The sequence below is a fragment of the Ictalurus punctatus genome, chromosome 14, assembly GCF_001660625.3.
Source record: "Ictalurus punctatus breed USDA103 chromosome 14, Coco_2.0, whole genome shotgun sequence".
NCBI lineage: Eukaryota > Metazoa > Chordata > Actinopteri > Siluriformes > Ictaluridae > Ictalurus > Ictalurus punctatus.
In genome coordinates, this window is record NC_030429.2 from 16593569 (window position 1) to 16613007 (window position 19439).

General features: G+C 36.8%; 1 protein-coding gene across 3 annotated transcripts in view; it reads left to right on the forward strand.

The window, feature by feature from the left end:
- The window catches only part of tmem266 (transmembrane protein 266), a 55663-nt gene that overhangs the window by 11453 nt on the left and 24771 nt on the right, over positions 1 to 19439 (forward strand). For 2 of the 3 annotated variants that reach the window (XM_017485822.3, XM_047159845.2), the window contains exons 3-4: positions 5188 to 5376; positions 5633 to 5746. In XM_017485822.3, coding sequence (XP_017341311.1) covers positions 5188 to 5376; positions 5633 to 5746 — 303 coding nt within the window. The remainder of the gene's footprint in view (positions 1 to 5187; positions 5377 to 5632; positions 5747 to 19439) is intronic. The other variant, XM_047159846.2, reaches the window with a different exon arrangement.

Sequence of the window (19439 nt, forward strand, 5' to 3'; positions counted from 1 at the left end):
GTTGGTTTGTCTTAAGCCAGTATAAGATTGGATGACACCAGCACAGCCTATATCATTATCTGACCCGTATGAGAGATTAATATTATTGGTGTGTGGGTCCTTATTTTCAAGGTACCTGACACTCAGTATAGGTGTGGAGATCTGTTACTTGCTAACTCATCCTGACAGCTTGTTGCTTGAGTGCTTTCTGCAGCATCTGGCTTTGATGGCACAACAGATGTGCGCAGGACACATAAAGTTTAGCTCTCCAAAGAGTGTTCATGGTTTGCTTAGTGCAGGTGGCTGTGTGGCCTCTTAGGTAGCTTGTGCAGTTTGTTCAACTTGGGAATGAGCTCTAATTAAATGAAAATGCCAGCTCCAGGATCATAGGTTCAATTCACACGGGTTTCCACCAGGTTCTCCGGTTTCCTTCCACCTCCCAAAAGCTTGATCATTAACTATTTTTAATTGCCCCTAGGTGTGAGTGCGTGTATGCTGCCCTGTGATGGACTGGCATCCCATCCAGGATTTATTACTGTTTTACACCAAGTGCTCCCTGGGATTGGATTCACTATGACCTTAACCAGGATAAAGTGGCTACTGAAGATGGATAGATTAATGTGTTTTGATGGTTAGAGCACGTCTGACTGTTTACCTGGCCACAACATGTTTTTGTATTAATGGTTTGAAGAAAGGAATGTGTTTTTTTGAGCATTAAATATGAAATCCCGCTGGACATAGAGAGGTTTTGTTGCTGATTACTGAGTTCTGGTTGTTGAGTAAAACATCCACGTGGTGCTGTGGGCAGCTGGCTAGGAGAGTGTGGCAGGAAGCAGCCAGAATGCCAATGACTTGGATGCCCTCCCCATCTCACACAGTGTGCTGAAACAGCAATTCTCTCTCGTTTGAGCTGACAGATGGTTATTACTTAGTTCTACTCATAATTTTACAGTTTGATGAGATATTTCAAAAGGGATATTTTATACCAGTATACTGTAATGCATAGTATGACATGTCGTTAAGCACTATATACTAGTTTGTCATTGCATGTGTATTAAGTCAACAAAAGTTGAACTTTTTTATTTCTGAAGCCCTGTATTCAATAGCATAACACTGTTTATTGCTCAGTTCTCATCAGTAGGTGGTGTAAAAATGTGTAATTGTTGATATGGTGAGGTTTTATATGAGAAGCTATTATAATATAGTTATCATAAAATAAGTGTTAAGAGGACCTAACCATACTGTTTAATGGAGTATGGTGTGTCGTTCTTTAATTAAGTTTAAAAAAATTTAATAATTGATAAATTGCTGTGGTATAAGAGGAATTAATCACATGATGTAGGAAAATAAATCAACTTTGGGTTGGTAACTGTAACTCACCTTCATGTCGGACCGCATCACACCCCTGTTTAGTTTTCCTAGAACAGCATACCATCGTTTTTTATTTATTCCTTACTTAGCATATTTCCCCGCCACCATATTCATCCTAATTTTGACAAGCTAATGACCTTGGAATGTTATTGAATTAGTTAATATTTTAGACAGGCTTCTAACATTTTTAGTGAATGATAACTGGCCTTAGTCACTCTAAGTAACTCTTTTTTTCTGGACCTGAATCATTTGAGCAGTGGCAATGGCACTGTAAATCTCATAGTAATTAATGAGGAGCATTTGTTAATTTTATGTTATCAGATATAATCTTTTATTATGTAGTTTGTGAAGGGAATTGGTCATCCTTCCCTGACTTTACCCTGCACCATTTCGTGCAATTTTTACTGTACAGGATCTCATGCACCTTTATTATTTTCCCAGCATTTCTAAAAGGTAAAAAGTGTGTGTTTGCTGTGTATGCACTTTAAAGTTAAAACCAAGTTAGCTCCCACTGGGGTTCTTTATTTTTCTCTTTCTATCGATTCTCTTTGGCTGATTAATTGCAGTGGGCTGTACACTCACCAGGGGCAGATAGGTGTTTGTTTGCGTTGGGACAGCTATGAGAATGAGCATTATTAAGAGAGATATGTGCAGCTTGTAAACTGGATTTATTTATAAAATATTTGTCAGGCTAGCATCTCTAATGTGCTTATATATCTCGCAGACCTTGCTACATCATATTGATCCGGGCCCAGTTATCTTTTCAGAAGTGATTTTGAACTATTTTTAAATAGTAATATCAGTATGGCTTCTTATCATGTATTGATAGCTCTGAATATCTAGTCTATATCAAATATTTAATGAAAGCTAATATGTCTCTTTTGACCGTCTTGTAGAGTTAAGGCTAGCATCTAACTGTCATCCCACCAGTGCCATTAAAATGGCATCAAGCCCACATGAGGACTTGACAGCTCCAGCCATTTGCATATGATAATTTAGAAATGTGAATTTGTTACTCCGAGGAGTGTGTGTGTGTTGCGTGTGATTAAAGCACTGCCGGTGATCAGTAGGGAGGATTGCCAAGTGTGCATATAGCATCAGGGTGAGGGCAGCAGGCGTGCTGAAGCTGCTGTTTCCCAGACGTGGAGGTCAGTCGAGCAGAGGAGGCGAATGCTACAGCCAGAACATTGCTCTTCAGAGGGGAATATTCTGCTGCCTGCATCACTACACAGTCCTTCTGTACAGTATCCTACAGTACTGCTTTTATTCTGGTCTTTTTAGTAGCATAACAGATTTTCATGCTCCTTTGCCAAACATGGTAATTCATATCTCTTGTTTATGGTCTTTTATAACTTGTATCCTGTATGGCTTTAACTTTCACATTTTCATACAATCACAAAACTGTTGCATCTTTTTTCATTTTTAAAAATATGTTTTGAATGGTAAAAGAGTTGCCACCTTACTCCTTATCTTTTAAATCACACAGTGTAGAGAAAATGTGAGCACGACCTTTAAAAAGAGTGTGTTAAGTAGGAATTAGTCATAAAGCATACACAAAGTTGGGGACATTTGACTCTCTAACTCCGACTGCATTAACATTTCAGAGTGGGTCAAACACACACACAACCATACACTGAATATGTGTAGAAAGTGTCTTGTCTCTCTCTCTCTCTCTCCTATTTTAAATGCAAAAGACTTTCTTTAACCTCTACATCTTCCTCTATCTGTATGCTTACTACATGACTTCCTTTTGTTCCTCCTTACTTTTAATCAGTCCCTCCTCCTTTTTTTTCGCACAGTGTCATTATTGATGTCTTCACCCAGAGGGACTGGGATGAGTGCCAGGCAGCAGCTCCTGCTCCTGCTTGCCTCCTCTGTCCTTGATTGATCCATTTTAAGTATTGCAATATTGATTTCATTATGAGCGCAGTACAGGCATGTAGGATTATGATTGTTATTACCATGTAGGGAGTGGTAAAGGTATATAAGTCAGGTCCTAGTGCTCACTTCAATATTTATTTAGTGCTGGGATTGTACTGGATTATTTGTTCATTCATTCATCTTTAATAACCACTTATTTCTGGTAAATTTGATATCTGAACTAGTGTATGATGTTAGGGGTGTTCAGCAGTGCAAATGCTGTATGTGGATTAATGTAATTTATGCTATTGTTTGCACAGAGAATAAAAAAAGGATTTCCAAGGCAATTATTAGCAAGCCCAGGTTAGAACCAAGCATGATTTTTGTGTCTTTTCTTGGTTGTGCTCCCTGTTATGTAGTTTTTGCATATTTCTTTCTTTGTTTTGAAAATTCTTAATAATTGTAAATAAATATGACAACTACGATCACACAGTCACATGCCCCATTATAATAGGGTGTGCACACTTGTGCAACAAGGTTAATATAATTTTATTCTTTTTTTCCCATAAAGTGTTTCTATTTTCACTTAAATCTTGTTGGTTGCTATATCTTGCTCTTTTTTTTTTCTTGTTTTTTTTCGTGATCTCGACTTAATTTTCTTGTGATCTCGACATAACGACATTATTCTTCTGGAGCCAGCAAAAGCTTGGTGCAATCCTGCAGCATCATTGATGAGCAAATTAGTTTTTACTTTGATCAGGGACTCACTCAAGCTTGTGATAAAATTACGTTGTGAGAAAACAACGTTTGCTATGTCAAGAGCATGAGAAAAATAAGTCAAGATCACAAGAATCATGAGAAAACAATAAAGGAAAAATAATGCATGTCCTTTTAGGGCTTCCTTACATTATAGATAGAAAATGATTTATCTTTATTTCATTTTTTTTTTTACATTAAAAAAAAAAAACAATATTTACAGGGGTGTGTAGACTTTTTATATCCACTATATCACTATATTGATATATCACTACATTTCCCAGACCTTCCTTAAAATATACTGTGTCATGTTCAAAACAGTATTCCTTTGGGCAAACTCAAGATGTTATACTGATGTATACACTGATTGTGTTAAAATGTAAAATTTTGTAACATTGTCCAATTTTTCCTACCCTATAAAACGATATTTTCACATTATATTTTGAGAAGAGGTGCTTTGTCCGTTTTAATTATGCAGACATTCCCATATTTCAATGAAACATCAAACATTTCTTTCCCCATTTACCCTATAGCTTTAATTCTGTTCTGGGTCTGGTCTCTGCCTCATTTTACCCTGTAATGCACAAAAATATGTTTCATTAAATGGGACTGTACTCCCCTCGCCTGCGCTACGTTTGTTTTCATATCTCAGGTTTCATGTACAGTTATAAGGTGCACTCCTCATCCATAACGTCTACTGAATGTATACCCACACTATGAGCAGTGATTTATTATTCGTTATTTGTAACAAAGTGTGTGCTTTCCATTGACTGACCACAGGAATGTTATTTATCTGTCCATTTACTGTATATTTTGCTGCATTTGTTTCATGAAGTTTTGCTGTGGCATGACATACAGATGCACTGCTGTTTTCTGTCGTGCAGTGTCTGCGTCCTGTCTTAAATCTTCCACTCTGATGGTGGTCAGGGTCAAATTAACGCTGTTTTTTTCCCTCTCTTTTACTACACTGTGGACATCATAGGAACACACTAACTCTGGTCTTTCTGTCTTTCTGTTATTAGTAAGAACTGATTCGTATTGCAATAATGTGTTTATAACATACATTATATGCTTTGGTGTATTGTAGGCTGTTTGATGACTAATGTGGTCATGGCTACTCAAGTCAGTAGCTCTCTGGTTTCATCTTTAGAGGTCAAGTGTGAGATTCTTCAGCACTCTTTCCAGCAGCCCGGTGTGTGACTGAGCCCCCTGTGTGTGCAGGCCATCTCAGCCGTCCGCAGCACCTGACCTGGAAGTGATCTCCCAGCAGGTGGAGGATGAAGGCCAGTGCATGGCTCCAGTGCAACTGGTCAGCTTTGCTTACCGAGATCTCCCTCTGGCCGCACTCGACATCTCACTGGCTGGCTCTCAGCTTATCTCCAACCTGGATGAAGAGGAGAATAGAGAAGGGTAGGAGAATAACTTATACCCATCTTACATTATACTCCAACTCATGTACACCTGCATTATTGTAATAAATTCACAAAAACACAAACACTGACATGAGTGACATGACAAAGTGACTTCATGTGATCATTGTGATAAACTACTGTGCACTGGCTAGAAATTATAATGGGCAGTTTCTGTGGCTCATAGGATCCATGTTGAACATAAAAAACTGAATATGTATTATAAATTTTCCAATAACATTTACTACACTTTATAGGTCCTTGCAGTTAGGCCTATTCAGACCCTACTACAAGACAAACCATCCAAAAAATCAAGAGGAACAACATACTAAGCAATTCATACCCAGATCATCGATACTGACTTTTACATGGTATTTCTGGAATTTATTGAATGTTTTTCTAGATGTGAGATAAAACAATAGATTGTTATGTAAACCGCTCTTCTGTCTCTGTGCGTAGTATTGGACTGATCCTAATCTTAGTTACACTGAAACCCAAATAGAAACTCCAGCAGAATGTTGTCATAATGTGAAAATGATCTCACTAATATTGAGCCGAGAAACAATGTCATTTATTGTATTCTTAGCCAACATGAAGCCTGAATATGGACAATGAAATGTATAGAGATGCCACCCACTCTTCAACTTAAAGTAGATATTTTCATCAAGTTGCTAAATAGATGTGAAGTTATGTGGAAAAAAATCAAGAAACCATTCATATCTCCATCAAAATCGCAAGTATCAATTGCTGCTCTCCTGAGAATTACACACCAGTCTCTCGAGTTTACACAGAATGATGCGGAAAACAAAAAACATCTGTGAGCATCCTGTCTGCAGGCTGACACACCTTGGAGATCAGAGGAGAATGACCAGAATGCTCTGAGCTGACAGGAAGTCTATAGTCTATATAGTCTATATATGTGCTTATAACTCAAATAAGCACATTTTACAACCCTTTACACTTTACAGAAGCTCACATCAGGTTCCACTCCTGTTAACCAAGAACAGGAATCTGAGGCTATCATGAACACACACTCACTGAAGCTGAACAGTTGAAGACTGGAAAAATGACCATTTGTGATTTTTCTTTTCTAATTTTCAACTGTCCAGTTTGCCCAAATATAATCATTTGCCTAAGTGCGTAACTGAAGGTATTAAAAAATAACCATAACATCGACACCTTCCGTGAATTGAATTGTTTGAATTTCAGTGAGCAGAGATCTACTTTCAAACTGTAACATTTGAACCTTACTTGCAACACAGCATTTTATTATTATAATGAAACCCAAATTGGCAGACATTTATGAAAAGTAGTGTAGAGGAGTATACTATCTCCTATGTCTGGATGCAGCATCTGATTTTCCAGGCATGTTTCTGACATGTTTTTAATACATGAAATTACAGACAAATAGAGTTTAGAATGTCATTTTTACAGACTAACCCTGTGACTCTTTCACACTTTTTTTTTTTTACCCATGATGTGTTGAGTATAGTGAGTCTGTGTCGCTCTGCAGTGTGAGGGTTATGCACTCGGTTGTTGGCCTTTTGGTCTCTGCTGTCCGGTCTGGACAGTGTGAGTCATGCTGGACAGGCACTGTGCAGTGCTCTGCTTCATGCTGGGGAAGTAGACAAACACCATAAGCTTAATTATGGCAAGCGTCACAGCATCCACGGGCCACACCTACCTGCGTGTTTGTGAGTGTGTGTGTGTGTGTGTGTGTGTGTGTGTGTGTGTGTGTGTGCGCAAGACCAGATGGCCTATGCACACTCCTTGGTGTGTGTGTATGGTCACAATCTAACATTGGCCTGTACCTGATGGTTGAACTGCTGATAAAACTATTTAGTGCTAAGTCAAATACCACATAAAACCCAATGGCACTATAATGAAAGCAATATGGATATACTTTTCAGTTTTAAAGTATGAGTTAAATGCAGATGCAAATGCAGGATTTATCAACAGTATGAAAGTGGTCAAATGTTATATTCAAATGTTTTAAGGTCACCACTGAGCATTTAAAAGTGGCTGGATGCAACACACACAGCAAATCACACCTGAAAGATATTCAGACATTGATATCAGCTGTTTTAATCTAAAAACAAAATAATTCACAAACTCTTCCTTAAGGGTCTGAACATATTTGATCATGCACTGGCACTCATTTATGCAGTACATGTTATGTGGGACAGGAAATTAAGACAATCCTCCTAAAAGAAGTAAAGACAAACAGCTGCAGGGATCTTAAAAATCACACAGTAAAGAATAGTATACAGTATATTTCCACAGCCATGTGTAAAAGATAGACTTCCTCATTACATATTTATTCAGCATGAAGAAAAGAAAAAAAAACTCACTATCTATGCAAAATGTTAATTTTGTCAATGAGTTAGCTATGCTTTGTCCTGTAATTTAAATGGAACTGTCTTATTGTCCAGAACTGAAAGGTCATGCTGCTGTGAGACATAGCACTATATAATATCAAATTTGCATACATATCTATGTACCTTATGTTGCATATTGCTATTTATCATCTAAATAAAAGATATTGCCAAAATAACTTCTGTATAAGACACAGTAAAACACACCCAGAATTGTTGATTTGCTTAGATAGTGTGTTGAAGTGTGTTCTCTGTCTAGGCCAGTATGTAACAAAGTAAGTTGTTGTTGTTGTTTTATAACTTTTTAATACGTGCATTGAAATGTGAAAAGAAAACAATGTCATTACATATAGTGCATAGAGTTTCTGACATTAACCAGGAGTAAAGCTGTACCCTGTAGTGCTTTCCCAAGAAATAATATATCAGTGTTTTCCTTATTTGGAATAAAATGCCTCCAAATGCCTACAAATTTGAGTGTTAGCTAAAGTGCATGACTAAATACTTGCACTTGACTCGGACTTCAGCTTAGTGACTTATGCACCTGGAAATGCTGCAATGTTATGAAGCCTGATCAGCTTGCAGCCCTCTCTAAACCATACTCAGAGTTCTTTTGAGTAAACTGACAAATGCATGTTTGACAGAGTTCTTTTCCATTTAAATATTTCATTGTGTGAAGTATACCTCCAGCTTAACTTTAGTAAGAGCTTTTTTCATTTTATTATTGTTTTGTATCCTCTATAAACAGCCTCATTGTCCATCTATATGTGTGTGTAAGGTTGACTTGACTTGGATTTCAGATCAGAGATTTGTGACGACTCGGATTTGCATCAAAGTGACTCTCTTCTTCAAATCACTGCATCTTTTGTTCTGAGACCCCATTGATTTCTGGGTCTACATTTTCTTACAGTTGTAGAAGCAATATCACAAATATGTTCAAGCAAAAATAGCTCATGGCAACACTGTAAAGTTATGAAGTCTGATCAGCTCACAGCCCTCTCTAAACCATTCTGTAACTGTGCAAACAATAGAAATGTACACAGAGTTCTTTTTGAGTAAACTGACAACTGCCTGTTTTTTTTTTAGTTAGTTCTTTCATTGCTTGAAGTACACAGCCAGCTTAAACTTATTAAGGCATTTTTCTTTTCTCATTTTTTTATTGCTTTGTCTCCTCTGTGAACAGCTTCTTTGTCCATCTTTGAGATCATTTACTCCAAATCTAGACTAGATGCAAGAGTGCATGTGTGTGTGTGTGCGCGCACATTACCTTTGTTAATCCTCTGTGATAGACTGGTATCTCTTTTAGGGTGTACAGTTGAGGCCAAAAGTTACATACACCTAAGACATTCAAACACGATTTTTCACGACTCATGTGTCATGTTACACATTTCCTGGGTTACTTATAGTATCTACTTTATTTCCATGAGAGGTCATTTCAAAATAATAGCTAAAAGACTTTAATAGCTAAGAGATTTATTTCAGGTTTTATTTACTATTTCAGACTTTCAGTTGGTCAAAAGTTTACATACACTTTGATGGTATGTCGTGGCATTGTGTTTTAATTGCTTAACTTGAATCAAACAGCTTCTCGAAATAGTTTTTCAGTTCCACACATTTCAAATTTTGTTTAATCTGACCAGAGAATACTCCTCCAAAAAGCCTTTTATGTCAGTCTTGGAGTAGTGGCTTCGTCATTGCGCAACAGCCTTTCAGGCCAAGTAGAACGCTCTTAATGGTTGATGAACATACTTTGGTACCTGTTGCCACCATCTCCATTACCATTTCCTTTGTTATTGTCTTGGGGTTCAATTGAACCTTTTGGACCAAAGTTCGTTTATCCATGGAAGTTAACTTATGTCTGTTTACTAAATGATGCAGTGTCTGTTAGGTCCCCAGATTTTGTTTTTGCTTACAATTGTTTGTACAGATGCTTGAGGAACCTTCATTGGTTTGAAAATTGCTCATAAATAGGAAATAAGTTTTTTTTTCTGAGGTCTTGGCTGGGTTGCTTTCCCGTGGTAACAAGGGCAACAAGGCACTGTCTCTAAAAGTAGGCCCTTTTACAGCCACATGTCCGCTCTGAATGAACTCCTAACTATGATATCCAGTCAGAAGATCATGGCTGATCATTACATCCATTTCTGGAATTTCCCAGACTGTTTAAAGAGACAGGCAGTTCAGTGTATGTGAACCTTTGACCCACTAGAATTCTGATATCAGATGAATAATCAGTTGTTTTAAAATGACCTCTGAGGTGAACAAAATAGATGCCCTAATTGACTTGGCAAAATAAGGATGTCCTCAACTGTATTTGTCCAGTATTGCCAGGATAGGCATTAGATTCACCACAAATCTGAACATGACATATGTACTGTATATGGGTGAAGCAATGGTTTATTTAATGATCTCAAGAAAAAAAAAAATAGTGAAAGTTAATTAAAGCAGAAATGTTAGGACTTTAAAAGCACAGTTCCCCCGAAGAAGTTCTTGCACCAGCTGCAGCATATACATATATTTTAGCATCTTTATTATGTCCTCCAATGGATTCCAGCCTTTAATTGGTTTATTGAATAAGCAACATAATGACTAGTATTTATGGAACTGTTTTTAGCTATGTGGTTGTACACTGAGGCATTTTTACTTCCTCTGTTGTTCCTCTGTTCTTCTCTTTTTTATTTCTTAGATGGAACACAGTCTTCTTTGGAACACTGACAAAACAGCATGTATAAAATGTTTGGTATTTGCACAGTAATTGCCTTATTGTATGTAATAGACAAGCTTTCAGGGAAGTTGAACCATATTTTATTGTCATGTCATCTGCTGAACAATACAACTGAAATTAATTTAACTTCGGTAGATCATTTGAAATATTTTTTTTGTATAATCAGCTGTACAAAAACAACATTCTACTGTGTTCAGTTGCTCTTTGTAATATCAAGACAAATAAATTTAGCACCAACAGTGGCACATCATTCATTAGATTTTAAGCTGTGCAATTGCAACATCTTTATTTCAAACTTTTGTTTTGTCTGACTTTAAAGTAATAAGCTGCATCAGTCAGATTGTTTTTTAGAACTTTCAAACACTATCAGTGCTCTCCATGAAGCATGTATTATCTTGGCCATTTTCGCAAAATCCAACTCACACTGCTGCAGCTGTGGCACTGGCATGCTATTAACTAATAGTGGCTTTAAATTATAGTACACATTGTGGGGCGGCTGTGGTAGAGCGGGTTGTCCACTAATCGCAGGGTTTGCAGTTCAATTCCTGGCCCACATGACTCCACATGCCGAAGTGTCTTTGGGCAAGACACTGAACCCCAAGTTGCTCCCAAGGGCAGGCTAGTGCCTTGCATGACAGCTCTGCTATCATTAGTGTATGAGTGTGTGTGTTTGTGTTTGTGTGTGAGAGAGTGTGTGAATGGGTGAATGAGACACAGTGTAAAGTGCTTTGTAGAACCATTAAGGTTAAAAGGCGCTATAAAAGTGCAGACCATCTACCACACTTGTACACAAGTGTTAGATATGCAGTAATACAATGTAACCTGCTGAACTGATTTATATTTTCAAGTTTATGTGAACTGAATATTATTTTTACCATATCTGGAAGTTTGCTGATCTGAGACCTGTTCTTTAAACTGAACGACCTTCAGCCAAATTGTGCTATACTGTGTTACCATAAAAAAGGAGCTCTATTTGTGTTGGCTGGTCACAATGGGTAGCTGTGTGGGAAGGTGGCTGTTCTAACTTCAGGGGGTGCTTACAGATCTTACGGAACTGAATGCAAGGGTAAAGATTCCAATCTTTAGTGTGTGTGTGTGTATATATATATATATATATATATATATATATATATATATATATATATATATATATATATATATATATAGTGTGCTTTGACAGAAGGGCTTCCTGACCAGAGCATACTGCGGAGCCTGGTATCAGGGGGTGTGTGTATACAGTCCCCTCTGAAAGTATTGGAATGGCAAGACCAATTCCTTTTGTTTTTGCTATACACTGAAGACATTTTGGTTTGAGATTAAAAGATGAACATGAGACGATCGATCAGAATTTCAGCTTTCATTTCCTGATATTTACATCTAGATGTGTTATAGATCTGTCAACCTTTTTATGTGAACCCACCCATTTTTCAAGTGATCAAAAATATTGGAACATGTGACTGACAGGTATTTCCTGTTGCCCAGGTGTGCCCTGTTAGATTTATTGTTTAAACAGTTAATTGTTCTGAATGTCTACTCTTGGTCTGAGCCCTGGATTTCACCTGTGAAGATTGTATTTGTTGATAAAAAGTATAAATCAACATGAAGACCAAAGAGCTGACTATGGGAGAAAAGGGCTTCTGAAATGGGCTTACTAATCTTTATTGATGATTTAACTCATGATGGTAGCAGAATGAATTCAGAAGTCTACAGAAACATTTTGTCTGCCAGTTTACACAGAAATGCATCTAATCTAATTGGAAGGAACTTCATCATGCAGCAAAACAATGACCCATAACACACTGCCAACTCAACAAAACACTTCATCAGGGGAAAAAAGTGGAAGGTTGTAGACTGGCCAAGTCAATCACCAGACCTTAATCCAACTGAACATGCATTTCACCTCCTGAATGGGAGTGAAGGGAGAAAGCCCTCAAAACAAACAACAATTGAAAGAAGCTGTAGTAAAAGCCTGGAGAAGCATCACCAAAGAAGAATGTAACAGTATGGTGATGTCAGTGGGTCACTGGCTTGATGCCGTTATTAAAAGCAAGGGACATGCAACCAAATATTAAATGATATTTACCTTCATTTAAGACTCTCTGTTCCAATACTTTTGCACACCTAAAATTTGTGTGGTCTGCTACCAAAGCTGCCATGTTCTATGTTGTTTAACACCTCTAGATGTAAATATAAGGAAATGAAAGCTGAAATTCTGATCTATCATCCCGTATTCATCTTTTGATCTCAAAACCAAATGTCTTCAGTGTATAGCAAAAACAATAGGATTGGCCTTGTCCTTTCAATACTTTCAGTGGGGACTGTATATGTCCAGCTCTATTAAGACCTTTATCTTTTATTTACTTAGTAGGCCAGTCTTAGCCTCACACACTTGACACTTTGAAGCTTGCTACAAGCATCGGAATCTTGCAAGATTAGCCACCCAAATTTTCCATGTACATACATTTCTATGCATTAGTTTCAAATAAGATATTGTAATTGGAGATATATATATATATATATATATATATATATATATATATATATATATATATATATATATATATATATATGGAATTCTTTCTGTTAAAGTTATTTAGTAATTATGTCTTGATATCTCCCACATTCTGCTCTTGCAGGAGTACTTATTCATCAAGAACACTAACCTGAAGAAATAGCATTTGATGTCATTTAGTTTATCGTGTTAAATATTGCAGGCTGCTTTGATTTCATTTGGGACCACTGAGTATGGGTGACATTCTGGGGTAGGTGAGGGTTTGTTATTATTCATGGAGTTTGCTTTTCCAGCTGAAAAGGCCAAATGTCCTGGAAACTTACACTTAATTGAAAACATCTGGTTGACTGCTAGGCAGATGCAGGCTAGATCTATTTCCATTTTCTGTGCATTAAAAGCCAATTTCCCTCGGAAAGAGCAGGCCTGAATTCTGGTACTTCTCTGAGTGGTTGAGTGCCTGTAAATAGTTTTCTTTGATAAAGTAGAAAGATTAGTTTATGCAAGCTGTTTGTTTTCTGTGTTTGATCAAGTTCAGGTATGAAGAACAGGTATGGTGCAATCTCAATTACTGCATAAAGATCCTGAAAGGCTTGCTTAGAGCAGCTACTGTTACACACTGACTACTCTGTATCTACTCTGTATCTGTTAACCTTTGACTATGCCTGTAAAGCCTAACTTCTGTCAGGATTGCATTGTGAAAGCAACTGTCTTCATTTCACAAATCACTGAGGATTTCTCCCAACTGACCCATTATTTATGGTGGTTTAAGGAATTAAGGGATAAATACATTTTACTGGTTTCATAGTCCTGTGATAAATTTGCGAGAGTAATGGTGTGTAGTGGCATGTCTAATAAAGAACCTCTCAAATGTAAAATTGATTAGCTGGGATAGCAGCAGCAGAAGTACATTCAGCACATATATTGCTTAGTACTAGTAGGTTTTTTTTGTCTCTTTCTAGCCAATGCTTGCTGAATTGTTGAGGTTTGTATGTGGGTTTTGACACTGGGATGAACACATTTATCATTGTTTCTCTTTTCTTGCCTTGTCCCGTAGCTTTGAAATTATGTGCTAACGCAAGCTAGTGGACATTTTCCTTGTTCGATTTTAACTGACATAGATTTTAACTGTTTTTGTTATTGTTGAGCTTTTTATTTGTTTGTTTTTGTTTTGTTTTTTTTCCATTGGCTGAGGTTAAGATTTACTTTCAGGATGCTTGTTTTAGGATGCAGAACCTATGCAGTTGGTGGATACTCATTGCACATCAAACTTTGCACATTAGACCTTTCTGTTCCATTTTATTATTACATTACATATCAATGACCATTTATTTTTTAAATTCATTTAAACTTTGCAATGGTCATGTTCAGTGTACATTAAATAATGTTCACTAATAATATTCAAGGTGCAAACTTTCAGTCTACAGTAGATTATGATAGGAAATGAGATAAAATGAGATAACACTTTATTGATTCCAGAAAGGTCATTTAAGTGTTCCAGCAGCATACGGAAAATACTAAGCAACATGAGTACTATATTTTTAAAAAAATAATTAAGATAGATAGAAAGAATGTAAGAGAGTATATAAAGACAGCTGTGCAGATTTAAATAGATAAGTACCGATAAAGAGATCTGTGCAAATATACTTATTAACTATGTACAAATAACTCTTAGTTCAAAGTAATGCTGATGTACAGTGCTGTGAAAAAGTATTTGCCCTGACTTCTTCTGTTTTTGAGTATATCTCCTACAAAATAGTTTTAGATCTACAAATGAAATACAGCAAAAAACAAAGGCAATCTGCGTAAACACACAATACAGTTTTTATTTATTAATTTTTTTAAGCAAATTTTTTTTTTATCCAACAACTATCACAAATGTGAAAAACTAATTGCCCCCTTAAACTTAAAATCTGTTTGTGCCACCTTTACCAGCGATAACTGCAATCAAATTCTTCCAATAACTGGAATCATAATCTTACAATAATCAAACACTCATAATCTAACAATAATCTTACGCCCGGTGTTACCATGATAGGCTCCTGATTCACTGTGACCCTGACCAGGGTAAAGCACCTACTGAAAATAAATGAATGAATGAATGAATGAATATAAAATTAGATATAAAAAATAATAATAAGCCTCCTAAAACAAGATTCCTATGTGACAGGGTTAGCCCTATATTATTTTCTGCGCTAGCATGAGAATATTTTTTCATAAAGAAAAGAACTGTTCAAAGCAGTTCTATAACTCTGGCTCTTGGAAGCATCTGGTAAATGCAAGAAATTTAAATGTAGGTCTTTACTTCTGTGTTGATACACTGCATGGACCTTGCAAATCATTTTTGTTATTCTTTCAGGACATTTCTGGGGGGAACCCATTTTCAGATTTTACGTTACAGAGCATTTACCTTTAGTTCAAATTCACATACAGACATACATTGCTATCCATGAGAACTAATTCTTAGCAATAAAGAAATGTGCACATGTGCAGTTACAGCCCTGGAGGGTCACAGAATTATAGCTCATTTAACTACTGATACAACTCATCAGCTGATTGCCAAGACTTTTTTTGCCTGAATAATTTGTATTAGAAGAAGCAAAAAATCTCTCTTTTAACTATGAGTCTTCTGATCTTGTCCACTGGTTTTTGTTCCCAGTGCTGGGAATCTCCTGATCTGCACCTTTTAATGTTTTCTCTGCCCTCTAACTGTCCTGAATCAGCTCATAGAGGACTTATTAGCTGACCAGTCAGTCATAGAGATCCACACGACTTGAATTGAGCCGCACTACTTTAGTCTGTCATTTTCTTTCCATTAATACTGGGGTCACATAGACAGTGTGAATTAGTCAAGCTTTCTTATATGACAAAACCATAAGGCCATGCTGTTATCAGAGCATGAAAAAGGTCATTAGAAAGAAATGGTTGTTCTTAATAAATGGTTGTTATGGCAGATGGAAAACCTATATATATATATATATATATATATATATATATATATATATATATATATATATATATATATATATATATATAAAGCCTTATTTATATCTCATGATTTTTAAGGGGCAGGAAATTTGTTTAAAAAATAATCTTTATCGAGCTGTTGGGAGACTTAATAGGTTTGCCAGAGCAGTGATCACTGTGAGCTGCTGCTATTGATGAAAATACTGCGGCTTGGCCAGGTCCATTTTTCAGACTTCCAGTGAAATTGATTTTGTTTTCCAATCAAGAGTATTATTATTAATACTTTATTATTATTAAATATTATTAATACTTTAGGTCTGATTACTTATTACCTGTTTATTGTTTAGGAAGAAGGATATTTGTGTGTGAAGTTTGTGTGTGAAACCGAGCCGTCATAGTTAATTAATGTAACATCTACAGCTTATTCTGCTGTGAATCACAAAGGAATCACAACATGTCAGCAAAATGGTGGAACGCTGGTGCAGTGGGTAGCGTTGCTGCAGCTACAGGGTCCACAATTCAATCCTAAGGTCTGTGTGGCGATTCTTATGTTCTACTGATATCCATGTGGGTTTACTCTAGGTTATAAATGTATGTGTGTGCATGTTGCCCTGTGATGGACTGCATCCATTGGTCCAGGATTAACTCCGAATCTACCCTGACCCTGACCAAGATAAAGCATTTACTGAAGATGAATGGATGAATGTTACCAAAAGTTGATAATCAGGTCAATGGGTGTAAATATGGAAACCAACAATTCAGGCCCGCTTATCAATTTTGGCAATTAATCACCTCAAACACATTCATCAGTTCATAGTGACTGTGGTGGACTTGGTTTTAATCATTGATGGAATGAAAAACATAATCCGTGTACATTATATATTTGGTTTAATTGATCAATTGTTGGAAAAAAAGTGAAAGTTAATATAAACTCTGGTTATTTTCAAATTTGATTAATGTGATTAATCTGATTATTTTTATCTGATTAACATGGTGTATTCATGCTGAAGTTTGTAGTTTGTTAATGTTAAGCAGGTTATTTATTAACTAAACTAATTAACAGTGGCTAGTGTTGTTTCCTCACAGCTTCAGGGTCCCTGGGGTGATCTTGAGCTCAGGTTGTCTTTGTGTGAAGATCTCCTATGTTCACCCCATGTTTGTGTGGGTTTCCGCTATGTTCTCCGGTTTTTTCCCACCTCCCAAAAACATGCTTTTAGATAGCTTGTTTATGCTAAATTGCCCGTAGGTCTGAATTAGTGTATGGATGAGTGTGTGCACGAGTACATGTATGGTGCCCTGTGATGTATTGGCATCCCATCCTGGAGGAATTCTCTTACCTTGCAACCAGTGTTCCCGGGACAGGCTCCGCATTCACTGCAGCCCTGTCCTGGATAACAAGGAAACTGGAGATTAATTAATTCTTTAATTAAACAATTACATAACTAATATGAATGAATTAACCAATTAAATATGTAGTAATTATCTATGTAAATAACTCATTAGTGTTAGTTTACCTTATGCCTGACCGTTTCCAAATAGAGTATATTGCTATGAGAAAAAGCTAAATGCATAGAAACTTGACAGGATCAGTTTTTCCTCCTTTACTGCTTTTTTGTTTACTATACAAAATGCTTGTTTTCTCATTAGGTGATAGAATGATCAGACTCAGTTTTAATCTCCAGGCTATACAGTTCTGCAGATGGAACCGTGAGGCACTCCTCAAGCTCATTTCTATTTGTTACCAGTGTTTTATGTCGTGTTATTTCTACAAATTACATGTCTACAAATTTGACCCTGAGAATTCTCAGCCAGTAAAATCTTCATCGTTGTCGGTATGATGGCACCAAGCAAATTCACTTGCATTTCTTTTCCCTGCTCCATACAGGAAAATAACTGATGGCCATTTCTGGTAGCACATTACATCTGTCTGCTATTGACCTAGCTTCCAGCCTCCTCTGATTGCCTCTGACTCGGCAGCCGTTTAATCCTCCTCTAACAAATCAGTGGATCTGCTGATGATGCTGATCTTTATAAACCTGTCCAGTGTAGCCCAGTCATTTCCTCCTGTCAGACCTACGTCTATAATAACTGTTTAAAAAAACAATATGAGGAGAATTACTATAAAAAGGAGCAAGAAAATGAGAGCAAAAGGAAGAGGCTTTGCAGTTGAGAGGCTGTATTGAGGATGGTGGGAGTTATGTATGTGCGTATTGTATACGATAAATAAGCTTATTATGGTTTATTATGATTATTATGGTGTAGAAGCGTGGTGGGTGTGTCAGAAGATATGTGACTGGAAAATAATGTGTTTCTATTTTTTTCAAACTTATGCAACATACTGACTAATGTCTTACTGCAATTCACACTGTCTGATAGTCAGTGTTTTATGCTCTGTCCTTTGATTCTGTTTATAGTGCAACATTATGAGTCTTTTACTCCCTTCAGACTTTTTTCCCACCCCAGTTGCTTATACGTCACACAGATTCTGATTTAGGGTCACCAGCTACATTTAACTTTCAGTGTCCCATTTCTACAACAAAGTCCTCTTGTATCCTCACGTTGCTATAAAACTGTGTCACCCTTATTTGCTTGAGCCATCTGTGATGTCTGAGGCCTGATAACTTCACATGATGCAAACTCATCCATCAGCCCCTCAAATCAGAGCAGTCATCTAAGTGGCAGAAAAACCTGGCTTTCCCACATCAGTGAGATCTACCAAGACTCCTGCTCTTCTTCTTTCTCTTCTTCTCTCTGCCCTAATCAGAGTCTCATCTCCCCATAAATACTGCAGCAGGCCGTTAAAGGCCGTTTGTGTGAAATGAAGTTTCTATCTCTCCTCAATCCATCACCCTCCCCCTTTTTTCAATGCTTTTATTAAATTTAATTCTTTCACTTTTGCTGGAGGGTAGCGGTTAAAATGAATTATTAAACCGTATACATTCAGACATTTACTTTAATCACGAATCCTACATGACCATCTCTCTCTCTGGTTGGTCATTCATTTCTTTTTCAGATGAATCCATTTTCACTCCTATCTTCATGCTGTTGAGCATGGCGTAAATATTACAGTGATTGAGTCAACAATTATCTTTTTTATCAAGCTCAAAAGTTTGCTTTCCCATTAACGTGCTTGACTTTATTTGAATACTCCTCATTAAAAAAGACTAATGACTTAAAGCAGACAACACAAGCCCAAACTCTCAAGTAGCTTCCTGTGAGTGGTTAAGTGTTAATGGGGTCAGCAAAACATCTGTGTGTAAAAATATTGACCTGGAGCTGGAGAAGTGTTTAAAAAGATAAGTAGTATTTGTGGATACCATTACCAACGATGAAAGCAATCATTCAGAAAAGGAAGAAACACAGATGCAAAGAAACAACAAAAAAGTGGAAGAAAAATAACCGGGGAATAAACTCCCAGAGAGATTCACAAAAATCCCAAACAAACATCAGGAGAACTGGGAAAACATACACAGTTAAATCACATTCAGAAATAT